General features: G+C 41.9%; 1 protein-coding gene across 12 annotated transcripts in view; it reads right to left on the bottom strand.

The window, feature by feature from the left end:
* Positions 1 to 2713, bottom strand: part of LOC106561057 (pleckstrin homology domain-containing family A member 7) — a 172360-nt gene extending 169647 nt beyond the window's left edge. For 9 of the 12 annotated variants that reach the window (XM_014124645.2, XM_014124644.2, XM_014124646.2 and 6 more), the window contains exons 1-3: positions 2452 to 2713; positions 2244 to 2320; positions 2019 to 2076 (exon numbers count right to left, since the gene is read on the bottom strand). In XM_014124645.2, coding sequence (XP_013980120.1) covers positions 2019 to 2076; positions 2244 to 2320; positions 2452 to 2534 — 218 coding nt within the window. In that variant the 5' untranslated portion in view covers positions 2535 to 2713. Of the gene's footprint in view, positions 1 to 2018; positions 2077 to 2243; positions 2341 to 2451 lie in introns of all 12 variants that reach the window. The other 3 variants (XM_045688083.1, XM_014124655.2, XM_045688084.1) reach the window with 3 other exon arrangements.
* Between the last annotated feature and the right edge of the window lie 10590 nt (positions 2714 to 13303).

The following is a 13303-nucleotide window of genomic DNA, read 5'->3' as shown; positions in this document are numbered from 1 at the left end:
TATTTGGTGGTGGGGCTAGCCAGCAGAAAAATACAGAGCGTTGTGCCTGATTGGCTCAGTTTTCTGTCATGATTGGCTCAGTTTTCTGTCACCCATGGGACAATACGTCATCCCCAATTCCAAAGTTAGAGCTCGAACCTGTTAGCCCCTTGGGTTCTGCCGTAGAGTTATATTAGAAGTGCCCATCCAAGAAGGCTCAAGGTTATTGGCCACAGATATAACGTGATTTGATGTCATTCTATCTACAGTAGCTTTGATTGGACTGATGTCAACATCTTACATTCAAAGTCTTAGCTAGTAGTCATCATCAGTTGTCATCAAGTGGACAATCTACTGGCAAATCATTTTCAATCCTTGTCATATGAAGAGAAATAATGATGAGAAATTGTAGATAAAACATATCGGTGCTCATCGGCCATTGGACATAAACAATACACAACAAGTTGGAAATCGCAAATTCAACAATGAGTGGTTTGGAAGGAATCAGTGGCTAAGAGTTTACAAAGAAACCACTAATGTTAGCCTGCTTTTCAATGGAGTGGCTGTGGTTTTTTTTCCTCTCCCAGAGTTCCCACCATAAATCCAGAGAATGCCATACTTTGATAACAAAATGTGCCTACAAAAGGACTGCTGCGCCACCTTCACAAGGTGAGTCCAAAAATGTCTTGTATGCTGCTGCATAAATTATGTAATATGCTATGGAGATATGTATATTGTAGCTAAGAAAGTAATACTAAGTGTAAGTTGTGTAGTAAGCGGTTAGTTGCCCATGTGCGGTATTGTATTGTAAACACATAACATTAGTAGTGGTGGCTCTTGGCTTGCACGTGCAAATTCAGCACACACAACATTCTATAATACAATTGTGTTATTTGACGTGTCAAATGAAAAGCTTATTTAACTCGTCAAATAGTGTTATTTGACGTGTATCTTTTCTGACACGCAAAGACCCAAACGACGCTCAATGTGCCTCACCCTAATAATTTGGTCTATTTTCACCTCTTAATTTCACCTACTGTTCTAACTTGGTTGTGCACAAATAGCCCATAACATGTTTTAGAGAAATGTAATCATTGAATATTGTAAGAGCTTTCATTGTCTGTTTATATGCCCCCTTTATTTATCCTACGGTTCTGACTTGGTACAGGGTAACTGTAAGAAAGGCCCATGTTCTGAAATCTGTCACTGTACATTTCAAAAAGTGCTGAACAAATAGTTATATTGACTATGTCCGTCATCAGTTGCTCGTTAATTAGATTGCCTCTTATCCGCTTGTCATGCCATTATGCCATAATTTGTACATCTCAATTGTCAGTAGAAACTACATTTGTTTAAGCAAGTCAGCCATATCAACTATGTTTTTTTAAAGGCAGTAAATGAGGCTGAATGAACTGTTTCCCTGCCAGACAAGGCTCCGCTGAAAGACAGGTTTAGCAGTGGTAAGGTGTTGGGACAGCTTTATGTAGGCCCTAACAGACTGTGGGCACCGTTTGTCATCATTATAGTGCAACTAATGTATTGTTTGGTGTTGTGTAGTGGCTTTGCTGGAATGCATCCCAATTTTATTTTTTTTGTCCAACCAAGACTAACATGCTAAAATCGCCACTGGGTACAGTAAGTAAGTATTTAGCATTTGTGAAATTATTTTTGATGTGATATGAGAGTAGACGGATTTATGTTTCTAGAACCATACCACAATTGAGAATCAATTCACTTTTAGATAGAGTATTTGGCTGTTTTGGCTTCCAGAGCCAATTCGCCTATCAACAGAACATGTAAGATCCCTGGACTAAGGAGTAACTAGGTTCCTTTAGTCCATTATCTGGCTAGTTGTAAACCAACTGTAACTGAAGTATTTTACAATATGAACCCCCCCCCCACCACCACCACCACCACACACCTGTGCCAGTAGGCTGGAGGAGCCATATTTTTTGCTCCCCTAGTAACCTCAACGACAGTAGTACGCTCGGGTACTTCGCCACAACATAATATAGTCGAATTCAATTGCTTTGACTTACTTTATGAAGTAGCTGGCCCCTTCGTCCGTGAAACCCTCTTCCCATCCTCGAGGTAAATCTGCAATGGGCGAGTACAAAATGTGCGTTACCTTCGAGGGTAGGCGCATTCCCTGAAAGTTTCGTGCATCATTAGGCTACGGGTATATCAATAACGCACAAAAGAAACCCGTTCTTCTGTGAAGTAGGCCAAACAGCATTAATAATCTGATACGAATGCATGTATACCTGACCGTATCATGTGTCCGGAATTGACAGGTTCGCCCGTTTGCGGATGGAGCCAAGCAGTTGTGTTCGTTTCATCGCTGCCAGAAAGACAAAACACCTGTTAAAGAGGAAATAAACACTAGACAATCGAACTCTCCTTAAAGAGCCCCCCCCAAAAAAAAAAAAGAACGACCACATTTCGCCTCGCCAAAGCACATATCCGACTCACTGAACGAAAAACACCCTGCCATCCCCGCAGACACCGTAGGACCAGTGCTCAGGTAAGGTCTCCCGCCCGAGCGGCGCCGCCATGATCCCGGTATGAAGTCCTATTTCACTCCCTCTTCGTGGAGTCTCCAGGGCACTCAAATCCAATGATCACCGCCAGGGCGAAGAGGCGAATAAAGGGGAGGGCTGTCAGCTAGGCTACTCAGTTGACGGAGAAGTACGTTTTCTGAGTAGCCTACTTTTGTCTGCCGACTGAATGAAAGTTACACGTAGTTGGGAAGAACAAAAAGGAGCTCTAGAGTAGTGGCTTTGGTTCATTTAAGGTTTTGTAGTTACACGTGTAAGCCAATTATTTCAATTGTTTAACAGGAGGAATTTAAATAGTATTAGCCTGTTTATAAATACTGCTCTCAAAATAGTTTTTCAGAGGCATTTTCTTATTTAACGCAGGTTCCCCAAGGCATTGCAATATATACTGAACAAAAATATAAATGCAACATGTAAAATGTTGGTCCCATAAAAGATGACAGACATTTTCCATATGCACAAAAATAATATTTCTCTCAGATTTTGTGCACAAATTTGTTTATATTCGTGTTAGTAAGCATTTTTCCTTTGCCAAGATAATCCATCCACCTGATAGGTGTGGCGTATTAAGAACCTGATTAAACAGCATTATCATTACACAGGCTCACCTTCTGCTGGGGGACAATAAAAGGCCATTCTAAAATGTGCAGTTTTGTCATACAACGCAATGCCACAGATATCTCAAGTTTTGAGGGAGTGTGCAATTGGCATGCTGACTGCAGGAATGTCCATTAGAGCTGTTGCCAGAGAATGGAATGTTAATTTCTCTACCATAAGCCGCTTCCAATGTCTTTCTGAGAATTTGGCAGTATATCCAACTGGCTTCACAACCACAGAGCACGTGTATGGCGTTGTGTGGCCGAGTGGTTTGCTGATGTCAATGTTGTGAACAGAGTGCCCCGTGGTGGAGGTGGGGTTATGGTATGGGCAGGCATAAACTATGGACAACGAACACAATTGTATTTTATAGTTGGCAATTTGAATGCACAAAGATACCGTGACGAGATTCTGGAGGCCCATTGTAGTGCCTTTTATCCGTTGCCATCACCTCATGTTTCAGCATGATCATGCATGGCCCCATGTTGCAAGTATCTGTACACAATTCCTGGAAGCTGAAAATGTCCCAGTTATTCCATGGCCTGCATATTCACCAGACATGTCACACATTGAGCAGATTTGGGATGCTCTGGATCAATGTGTATGACAGCATGTTCCAGTTCCCGCCAAAATCCAGCAACTTCGCACAGCCATTGAAGAGGAGTGTGACAACATTCTACAGGCCACAATCAACAGCCTGATCAACTATATGCAGGGAACCAAAAATATTTGGACAAATGTGGATGCTACCATGATTACGGATAATCGTGAATAATGAGTGAGAAAGTTAGAGGCATAAATATCCAGGGGATCAACTTTGTTTTTAGAAGTGGGGGGGGGCATAATTATTTATTTTTTCTTCCAGTCGGATAAACACTCCAAACTGCCTACCCGACCTTCTCGGAGGTGTCTGCAGGGTCCTAAAGCACACCGTTGCCTCGTTTTGTATCACATTCCAATGACAAAACTGGGGGGGGACAAAAATGCAACATGAATTTGTGCATGAGGCAAAAAATAATGCGGTGCCCCTTTTTGGTCAGTGTCAGTGGAGGAAAGCAAGAGCGGAGGGATGTTGAGAGGCTGACCCTCAGTCTGCTGCTCCCTCCCTCCACTGAGACTGACCATCAGATGCAGGCACCATCAGCCCAGTAAAATAAAAGCAAATTATTTAAATGTAGGCCCACTCAGCTGTGCTTCACAAGTAATAAAACAATGGATCTATTACCGGTGTGATCATATAGCCTGCCTCAAATTTTGAAACATACATTTTTAAATGTCTCAAACAACAATGCATTGGCAGGGCAATTCAAGCAAAGCCAATATGCAGTGATAATGTATTGGGCCTATAGCTTACTGAGCGGTAGATCTCGGCTTGCATTTTGACTCAAAGTGATCTTGACTTAGAAAAGGTTCGTGACCACTGTTCAAGGTTTTCTCTGTTAACACTATCAACGTTTCCCTTTACTGTGGTAATTGTGATCGAATCAACACAATATTATCCACTTTCAATGCAGCATACCGAAACAAAACAAACTGCAAGAGATTTTGTTGTAGGCAGAACGCATCGGAGTAGGATTCTATTGCATTGACACGACTAGCATCACTACTCTAGATGGTTCTGAATGAGAATATGTGGACAACTATAAATACCTAGGTGTCTGGCTAGACTGCAAACTCTCCTTCCAGACTCATATTAAGCATATCCAATCCAAAATGAAATCTAGAATCGGCTTCCTATTTCGCAACAAAGCCTCCTTCACTCATGCTGCCAAACATACCCTCAAAAAACTGACTATCATACCGATCCTTGACTTCGGCGATGTCATTTACAAAATAGCCTCCAACACTCTACTCAGCAAATTGGATGTAGTCTATCACAGTGCCGTCCGTTTTGTCACCAAAGCCCCATATACTACCCACCACTGCGACCATTTATTTTGATTTTTTTAAATAAACTACTCAGCCCATACTCTACACAGACCAGTGCGGCATAAACAATCAGTAGGCCTATATGCAAATAGACCATTGCCATATATGGATCTGTGCCATTTATTAAACTGGACTGTGTTTACAGACTGAGCAGTTGTGAGTATATGCGCTTGATTTGAGATCAAAGTGAGAGCTGCATATAGCCACGTCTGCACATTTTGTTCATACCCTTTGCTAGTTAGTGAGTTATTCGCCCAGTTATATATCATTTGTAGTCAGCAATAGGGAAGTGACTGCTTCCTACAAGAGCACAAAACATAAACAATTTTAGACTTCGAAAAGTGAGTCAGATAAATAGCTTTTTTTTTGTCTTAAAGGGACAGTGTTTTTGAGACAGGCTTGAATAAGCTAAGTAGCCAATAGGCAGAGCGTAGCATTATTTGTTTGATTCTCTGTAATAATGGTATAGGAATAATAATGCATTTAATTTTTCAGTCACCTCCTTGTCTGAAGGACAAGTGGATAAACAGATTAATGTCAAGCCATGCACGTTTTTTTTTTATTCTCGTGGAATGTAGGCCTACATTGAACACCACACATTGGCTGCTACTGTAGGCTGAATGATAGAATAGCTATTTCCATGTTAAAATGTTATGGGATGCATTTTCTCCGTTGTTTTTTACGGTAGGCCACTCTGGTAGGCCTACTTTATGACCAAATAGCCACAGTAGCCTACATGGCCACTGTTGAAACTGTAACTTAAAGCGGATACAGCCTCAGTGTTCACAGTAAACACGTGCTGGAAGTTGCACAAAATTTTCACAACGTTCAAGTTTGCGCTCAGCAGAACTGAAATTTGCTCAGTGAGGAAAACAATTAGAGGGAACATTGCTTGGGGGTATGATCTTTGTGTCAGAGTGTGCCACTCGTGTGACGACCCTCCCACTCTGTCTGACGTATTCTCTCTCTTTGTTGTTGTTTCCTTATTAGGATGCCGGTGGGCGGAGTTGGGAGGGTCGTCAGCTACATGGGAAACACCTGGGCCCGGGTGTGTCCCAGGATAAAGGCACCTCTTCCACATTCATTGGGGGGCCGCAGAGGGCTGTGTCAATTTGGGCCGCAGAGGGCTGTGTCAATTTGGGCCGCAGAGGGCTGTGTCAATTTGGGCCGCAGAGGGCTGTGTCAATTTGGGCCGCAGAGGGCTGTGTCAATTTGGGACGCAGAGGGCTGTGTCAATTTGGGACGCAGAGGGCTGTGTGAATTTGGGCCGCAGAGGGCTGTGTGAATTTGGGCCGCAGAGGGCTGTGTGAATTTGGGCCGCAGAGGGCTGTGTCAATTTGGGCCGCAGAGGGCTGTGTCAATTTGGGCCGCAGAGGGCTGTGTCAATTTGGGCCGCAGAGGGCTGTGTCAATTTGGGACGCAGAGGGCTGTGTGAATTTGGGCCGCAGAGGGTGACTGGGTGACTTTCACTTTTACTTGAGGCATTTTCTATTAAGGGATCTTTACTTTTACTCAAGTACAATGATGGGAAAAGTACTCAAGTAAAACTGAGTCACCCAGTAAAAAACGACTTGAGTAAAAGTATAAAAGCATTTGATTTTAAATGTACTTAAGTACAGTGGTGGGAAAAGTACTCAATTGTCATACTTCAATAAAAGTGAAAAGGAAATGCTATACATCAAATTCCATTATATTAAGCAAACCAGACGGCAAATTTTTCTTGTATTTTTTATTTATTTACGGAAAACCAGAGGCACACTCAGACATACTTTACAAACGCAGTATATGTGTTTAGTAAGTCCGCCAGATCAGAGGCAGTAGGGATGACAACGCGTTATATTGATAGGTGTGTGAATTGGAACATATTGCTGTCCTGCCTAATCATTTGAAATGTAACAAGTACTTTTGGGTGTCAGGGAAAATGTATGAGAGTAAGAAGTACACATTTTATTTAGGAATGTAGTGGAGTAAAAGTTGTCAAAAATATAAATATACTTAACAAAAATATGAACGCAGCATGCAACAATTTTAAATATTTCACTGAGTAACAGTTTATACAAGGAAATCAGTGAATTGAAATAAATTAATTAGGCCCTAATCTATGGATTTCACATGACTAGGAATACAGATAGGCATTTGTTGGTCACAGATGCCTCAAAAAAGGTAGGAGTGTGGATCAGAAAACCAGTTCGTATCTGGTGTGACCACAATTTGCATCATGCAGCGCGACACATCACCTTTGCATAGAGTTGATCAGGCTGTTGATTGTGGCCAGTGGAATGTTGTCACACTCCTCTTCAATGGTTGTGCGAAGTTTCTGGATATTGGCGGGAACTGGAACACGTTGTCGTACACGTCAATCCAGAGCATCTCAAACATGCTCAATGGGTGACATGTCAGGTGAGTATGCAGGTTATGGAAGAACTGCGACATTTTCAGCTTCCAGGAATTGTGTACAGATCCTTGCGACATGGGGCCGTGCATTATCATGCTGAAACATGAGGTGATGGTGGTGGATGAATGATACGCCAATGGGCCTCATGATCTTGTCACTCTATCTCTGTGCATTCAAATTGCCATCAATAAAATGCAATTGTTTTCATTGTCAGTACCTTATGCCTGTCCATACCGTAACGCCACCGCCACCACGGGGCACTTGACACCAGCAAACTGCTCGCCCACACGACACCATACACGTGGTCTGCAATTGTGAGACCGGTAGGAAGTACTGCCAATTGATCTAAAACGACGTTGGAGGTGGCTTATCGTAGAGAAATGAACATTACATTATCTGGCAACAGCTCTGGGGGAAATTCCTGCTGTCAGCATACCAATTGCACCCTCCCTCAAAACTTGAGACATCTATGTCATTGTGTTGTGTGACAAAACTGGACATTTTTAAAGTGGCCTTTTAATGTCCCCAGCACAAGGTGCACCTGTGTAATAATCATGCCGTTTAATCAGCTTCTTGATATGCCACACCTGTCAGGTGGATGGATTATCTTGGCAAAAGTGAAATGCTCACTAACAGGGATGTGAACAAATTTTTGCTCAAAATTTGAGAAAAATAAGCTTTTTGTGCGTATGGTAATTTAAAAAAAATATTTTATTTAAGCTCATGAAACATGGGACCAACACTTTATATGTTGCGTTTATGTTTTTGTTAAGTGTAGTAAAGTACAGAGAACCCAAAAAACTACTTAAGTAGTATTTCACAGTTGTCACGACTTCCTCCGAAGTCGGTCCCTCTCCTTGTTCGGGCGGCGTTCGGCGGTCGACGTCACCGGTCTTCTAGCCATCGTCGATCCACCTTTCATTTTCCATTTGTTTTGTCTTGTCTTCACACACACCTGGTTTCAATTCCATCAATTACATGTTGTGTATTTAACCCTCTGTTTCCCCCATGTCCTCGTCTGGTATTGTTTATTGTAAGTGCTTGTGCACGTTATGTCTGGTGTGCGTCGGGTTTTGTACCCATTTATTGATTGTTCTGTTTTCCGGTGGTTTTTATTATTAAACTGCGCCGTTGGAAACACAGTTTTGCTCTCCTGCTTCTGACTTCTCTGCCGCCAGTACGTACCCCTTACAACAGTATTTTTACTTAGTTACTTTCCACCACTGCTCAAGTATGAGAGTTGGGTACTTTTGTACCACTGAATCATACGAGCATCCACATTAATGTAGATATGTTTAGAAACATATTCTATTCTTATTTACAATAATAGTGACTCTATTGGGCACAAAAAGTATCTGAAACACAACCAAAACAAAAGTTTGTAGAGTCACAAGCTTGATGTAGTCATTGAGCGCTAGGAATATGGGACCAAATCCGAAACTTTTGACAACTTTTGATTCCCTAAAATGGGGGGACTATGTACAAAAAGTGATGTAATTTCTCAACAGTTCACCCGATATGGATGAAAATCTAATTGTATTTGTGACATGCTTTGTAGACAACAGGTGTAGACTAACAGTGAAACGCTTACTTATGGGTCCTTTTCCAACAATGCAGAGTTAAAGATAAGATAAATATAGGAATAGTGGCACAGTGAATAACCAATAAAAATAAGGAGTAAAAGTAACGTGGCCTTTTATATAGAGAGTAGAAAGTAACATGGCCTTTATATAGGGAGTAGAAAGTAACATGGCCTTTATATAGGGAGTAGAAAGTAACATGGCCTTTATATAGGGAGTAGAAAGTAACATGGCCTTTATATAGGGAGTAGAAAGTAACATGGCCTTTATGTAGGGAGTAGAAAGTAACATGGCCTTTATATAGGGAGTAGAAAGTAACATGGCCTTTATATAGGGAGTAGAAAGTAACATGGCCTTTATATAGGGAGTAGAAAGTAACATGGCCTTTATATAGGGAGTAGAAAGTAACATGGCCTTTATGTAGGGAGTAGAAAGTAACATGGCCTTTATATAGGGAGTAGAAAGTAACATGGCCTTTATGTAGGGAGTAGAAAGTAACATGGCCTTTATGTAGGGAGTAGAAAGTAACATGGCCTTTATGTAGGGAGTAGAAAGTAACATGGCCTTTATATAGGGAGTAGAAAGTAACATGGCCTTTATGTAGGGAGTAGAAAGTAACATGGCCTTTATGTAGGGAGTAGAAAGTAACATGGCCTTTATGTAGGGAGTAGAAAGTAACATGGCTATATACAGGGAGTGTGTGTGTGTGTGTGTGTGTTGAGATGTCAGCAGGGGTGAAAGTAAGGCGGTCTGGTGCGGCATCCCGGCAAAAGAAATTGTGTGGGTGCCGGTAAAACGTGAGCCTATCAAAATTAATACAACCTGCCCAAAAAACTAAGTTATTATCACCATTTTTGAACATTACTGCATGTCAGTCCAGAAGGCTAGGGGAAGCTAAGCTTTCCCTCAAGTAAATTCAATAAAATTGCCAAAATGATATAGCCTAATTAGCTTAATCCTGTCTATAGCCTACAGTATGAAGGGCCAGCAATAGGGGCAGCGTGCTCTGCAAATACCAAAATAGATGATTGTTGTGTTGCGACTGTCAATGAAAAGCAGAGGGACCAAACCAGACATGTCGCGATATTTAAAAATACAATTGAGGAAAAACTGTTTGGAAAGCAAATTACTGTTGGTGTAAAGACATGACAATGAAAAGACTCCAATCTGTCTTTTAGTTATCAAAATTCTTAATTTAATTGAGCAAACAGTATTTTTTGCTCAAAGTTGTCTTATTGGCACCCGCGGAGAACATAGGCCATAAATCCCCAGTGTGTTCATATTCACTTTTGTTTATTTTTGGACAATCTTTTCTCCTCCAGGTTAGATGGACTTTATATTGTATTTTGTCTCCCCTTTTCCTAGGCCAATTATATGGATCTGACAACATCGTTTCTGTTGATCTGTTGTCAGTGTCAGCAGAGTAGGCTATCTTGTCATTTTTGCAGTATAATGTATGTGTGGGCACACTTGGGTGTCCCATACTGGTAAGACATTACATCTATTTTCCCCCCTGGGTGTCAGTGTAAGTATGTGTGAGTGTGTGGGTAGATAGAGTCCAGTGTGTGGGTAGATAGAGTCCAGTGTGTGGGTAGAGTTAGTGCAAAAAAGGGCCAGTGTAGATAGTCTGGGTAGCCATTTGTATGGCTGTTTAGCAGTCTTGTTTAGAAGTCTTATGGCTTGGGGTTATGAGCTGTTAAAAATACCCTCAGATGAAAGCTTGGCAGACTGCACTTTAACCTCATAGTCATTGTATCATTTCAAATCCAAAGTGCTGGAGTACAGAGCCAAAACAACATAAAATGTGTCACTGTAAAAAATCATTTTGGACCTCACTGTATCAAACAAATGCTCTCCTCTATCTTTGCTTCCAGGTAGCAACTGTCCGTCTCCAGGTCTCCCGTCTCCCACTCAAATGAGTTGGCACTACACCGGAGTTAAATTTACTCACATTGGTGGGAGGGGCCTACAATATTAGCCAGTCCTTCTGAACACACACACACATATACACACACACACACACACACACACACACACACACACACACACACACACACACACACACACACACAATGAGGCCGCAAGGAGGCGGCTTGTAGAGCTTTTGGAGTTGATGCGACATGGCGGCAAATTCAAGATACAAGAACAGTTTGCTATTACAGCGGATGAAGGAGCGGAAAGAGCATGGAGAGGTGGAAATGGACAGTGAGGAAGAAGGTAAGGAGCTGAGTATAGAGGGAAGCGGTGTGGTGAGGAAGATTGGCCTTAAGTACCAAAAATGACCTGCCAGGGCAGGTGCAGTGAAGACCGCAGAGTTCTGGCCTTGTCCCGATGATGACAAGGATGATTCTGACCCAGGGGGAGTGAGATGTATTTTTTTGCCTGCTAGCTGATCCATATAGGGTGTCAGTATGGGTGGAGAAGAGGTTGGGGAATGTTGACCCGGTGGAGAGCGTGGTGAAACAGAGAAAACACTTTGTTTGTCACGCTGAGTTTTGACGCAGACGACTTTAAACTGACAAAGTGAAGGTAGGATGTGTTCGTTAGCACGTCATAGCTTTTTGGTCCCGAACCCATTAAAGGGTGTTTTATGTGCCAAGCTTATGGTCATGTGGCAGCAGTGTGTAGGATGGAGATCCCTAGATGTGAGAAATGTGCAGGAGAACATGAGACAAAAGAATGTGTAGTATTGGTGGAAAAAGTTGTGTGTGTTAACTGTATGGGTGGTCTCCCATGGTGCTGGAGATCAGAGGTGTCCGGTGTGAGAAAAGCAGGTTGAGGTTGCCAGGATCAGAGAAGTGCAGAAGATGGGTCCAGGGTGAGGGATTCTAAGAGGATCCCTGTGAGTAGGCCGAGGTCAATAAAGAGTGATAGGAATAACATGTTTCGGTAAGTTTGGCTCCTTATTAACGTTCATAGCCACGGTTCTCATCTGTACCGCAGAAGTACAACGCAAATCACATACATTGCTGTGGTAGTGGCAGCTGCAGAGAAGTATTTGGTGTACGAGATTTGACTGTAGAAGAGTTACAAGCTGTGTTGAGCGATAGTGTCCTGTCGTCCCAGGCTGCCGGCCCTGGTGTAGGATCAGATAGGGCCAAGTAGTGGAATAGTGGTGCGGTTTTAATGGGTGTAGGGTTGTTTGGTAATTTGTCATTTTGTCATCCCTTTTCCCCGTCCCTTTTGTGTCACGGTGTAATGATCACACTCCAGAACAGTAGGCAGGAACACAGGGCTAGATAAGAGAAATAGATGAATACGGAGGTTGTGACCGGCCTCACACTCCAGTACAGTAGGTGACGGTGTTTACACCTTTCAATTGGCTGCGATCCGCCAATACAAATTTGAAGAAACACACACACACACACACACTCCTCAAACATTTAATTGACACACTTGACTGCTGCAGGTGAAACGGTTGAAAACATGGTTACTATGGTAGGATATGAAAAATGACTAAAAACAGGGCTTAAAGATCAGACCGTTTTTTTCAATTTTCACCTAAAATGACATACCCCTTTATCTAACTGCCTGTAGCTCAGGACCTGAAGCAAGGATATGCATATTCTTTATACCATTTGAAATTAATGTAGGAGAATATAACACATTAGATCTGGTAAAAGATAATACAAAGATAAAAACATGCGTTTTGCAAAAGAAAGGCCATAATGTACTATTCCAGCCCAGGCGTAATTTAGATTTTGGCCACTAGATGGCAGCAGTGTGTGTGCAAAGTTTTAGGCTGATCCAATGAACCATTGTATATCTGTTCAAATGTGCCTAATTGGTTTATTAAAAACATTTTCAAGCTCATAAGTGTGCACTCTCCTCAAACAATAGCATGGTATTCTTTTACTGTAATAGCTACAGTAAATTGAACAGTGTAGTTAGATTAACAAGAATGTAAGCTTTCTGCCCATATCAGATATGTCAATGTCCTGGGAAATGTTTTTGTTACTTACAACCTCATGTTAATCACATTAGCTTACGTTAGCTCAACCATCCCTCTTCCGATCTAGTAGAGGTTAACACATTAACACAAACACTAACACTTTTACATTCACGCACAACATCAGGAATGTGAGAATGTGCCATGATCCTCACAACTTGTTTGTTGGCATCCAATGACACAATGGCTACTATTAGTTTTCTCACAAATGTCTCAAGCATGAAAGGGGGCTGAATTGCCAACTGCACATAGAAATGCTACCTTAGATGTTCTTTTTCTCTTTCATTCCAGTAAATGTTTCAAGTTCAAGATATCC

Source organism: Salmo salar, chromosome ssa10 (assembly GCF_905237065.1).
Source record: "Salmo salar chromosome ssa10, Ssal_v3.1, whole genome shotgun sequence".
NCBI classification, from domain to species: Eukaryota; Metazoa; Chordata; class Actinopteri; order Salmoniformes; family Salmonidae; genus Salmo; species Salmo salar.
The sequence above is the reverse complement of the archived record's forward strand: the minus strand, read 5'-3'. Positions and strand labels throughout refer to the sequence as shown.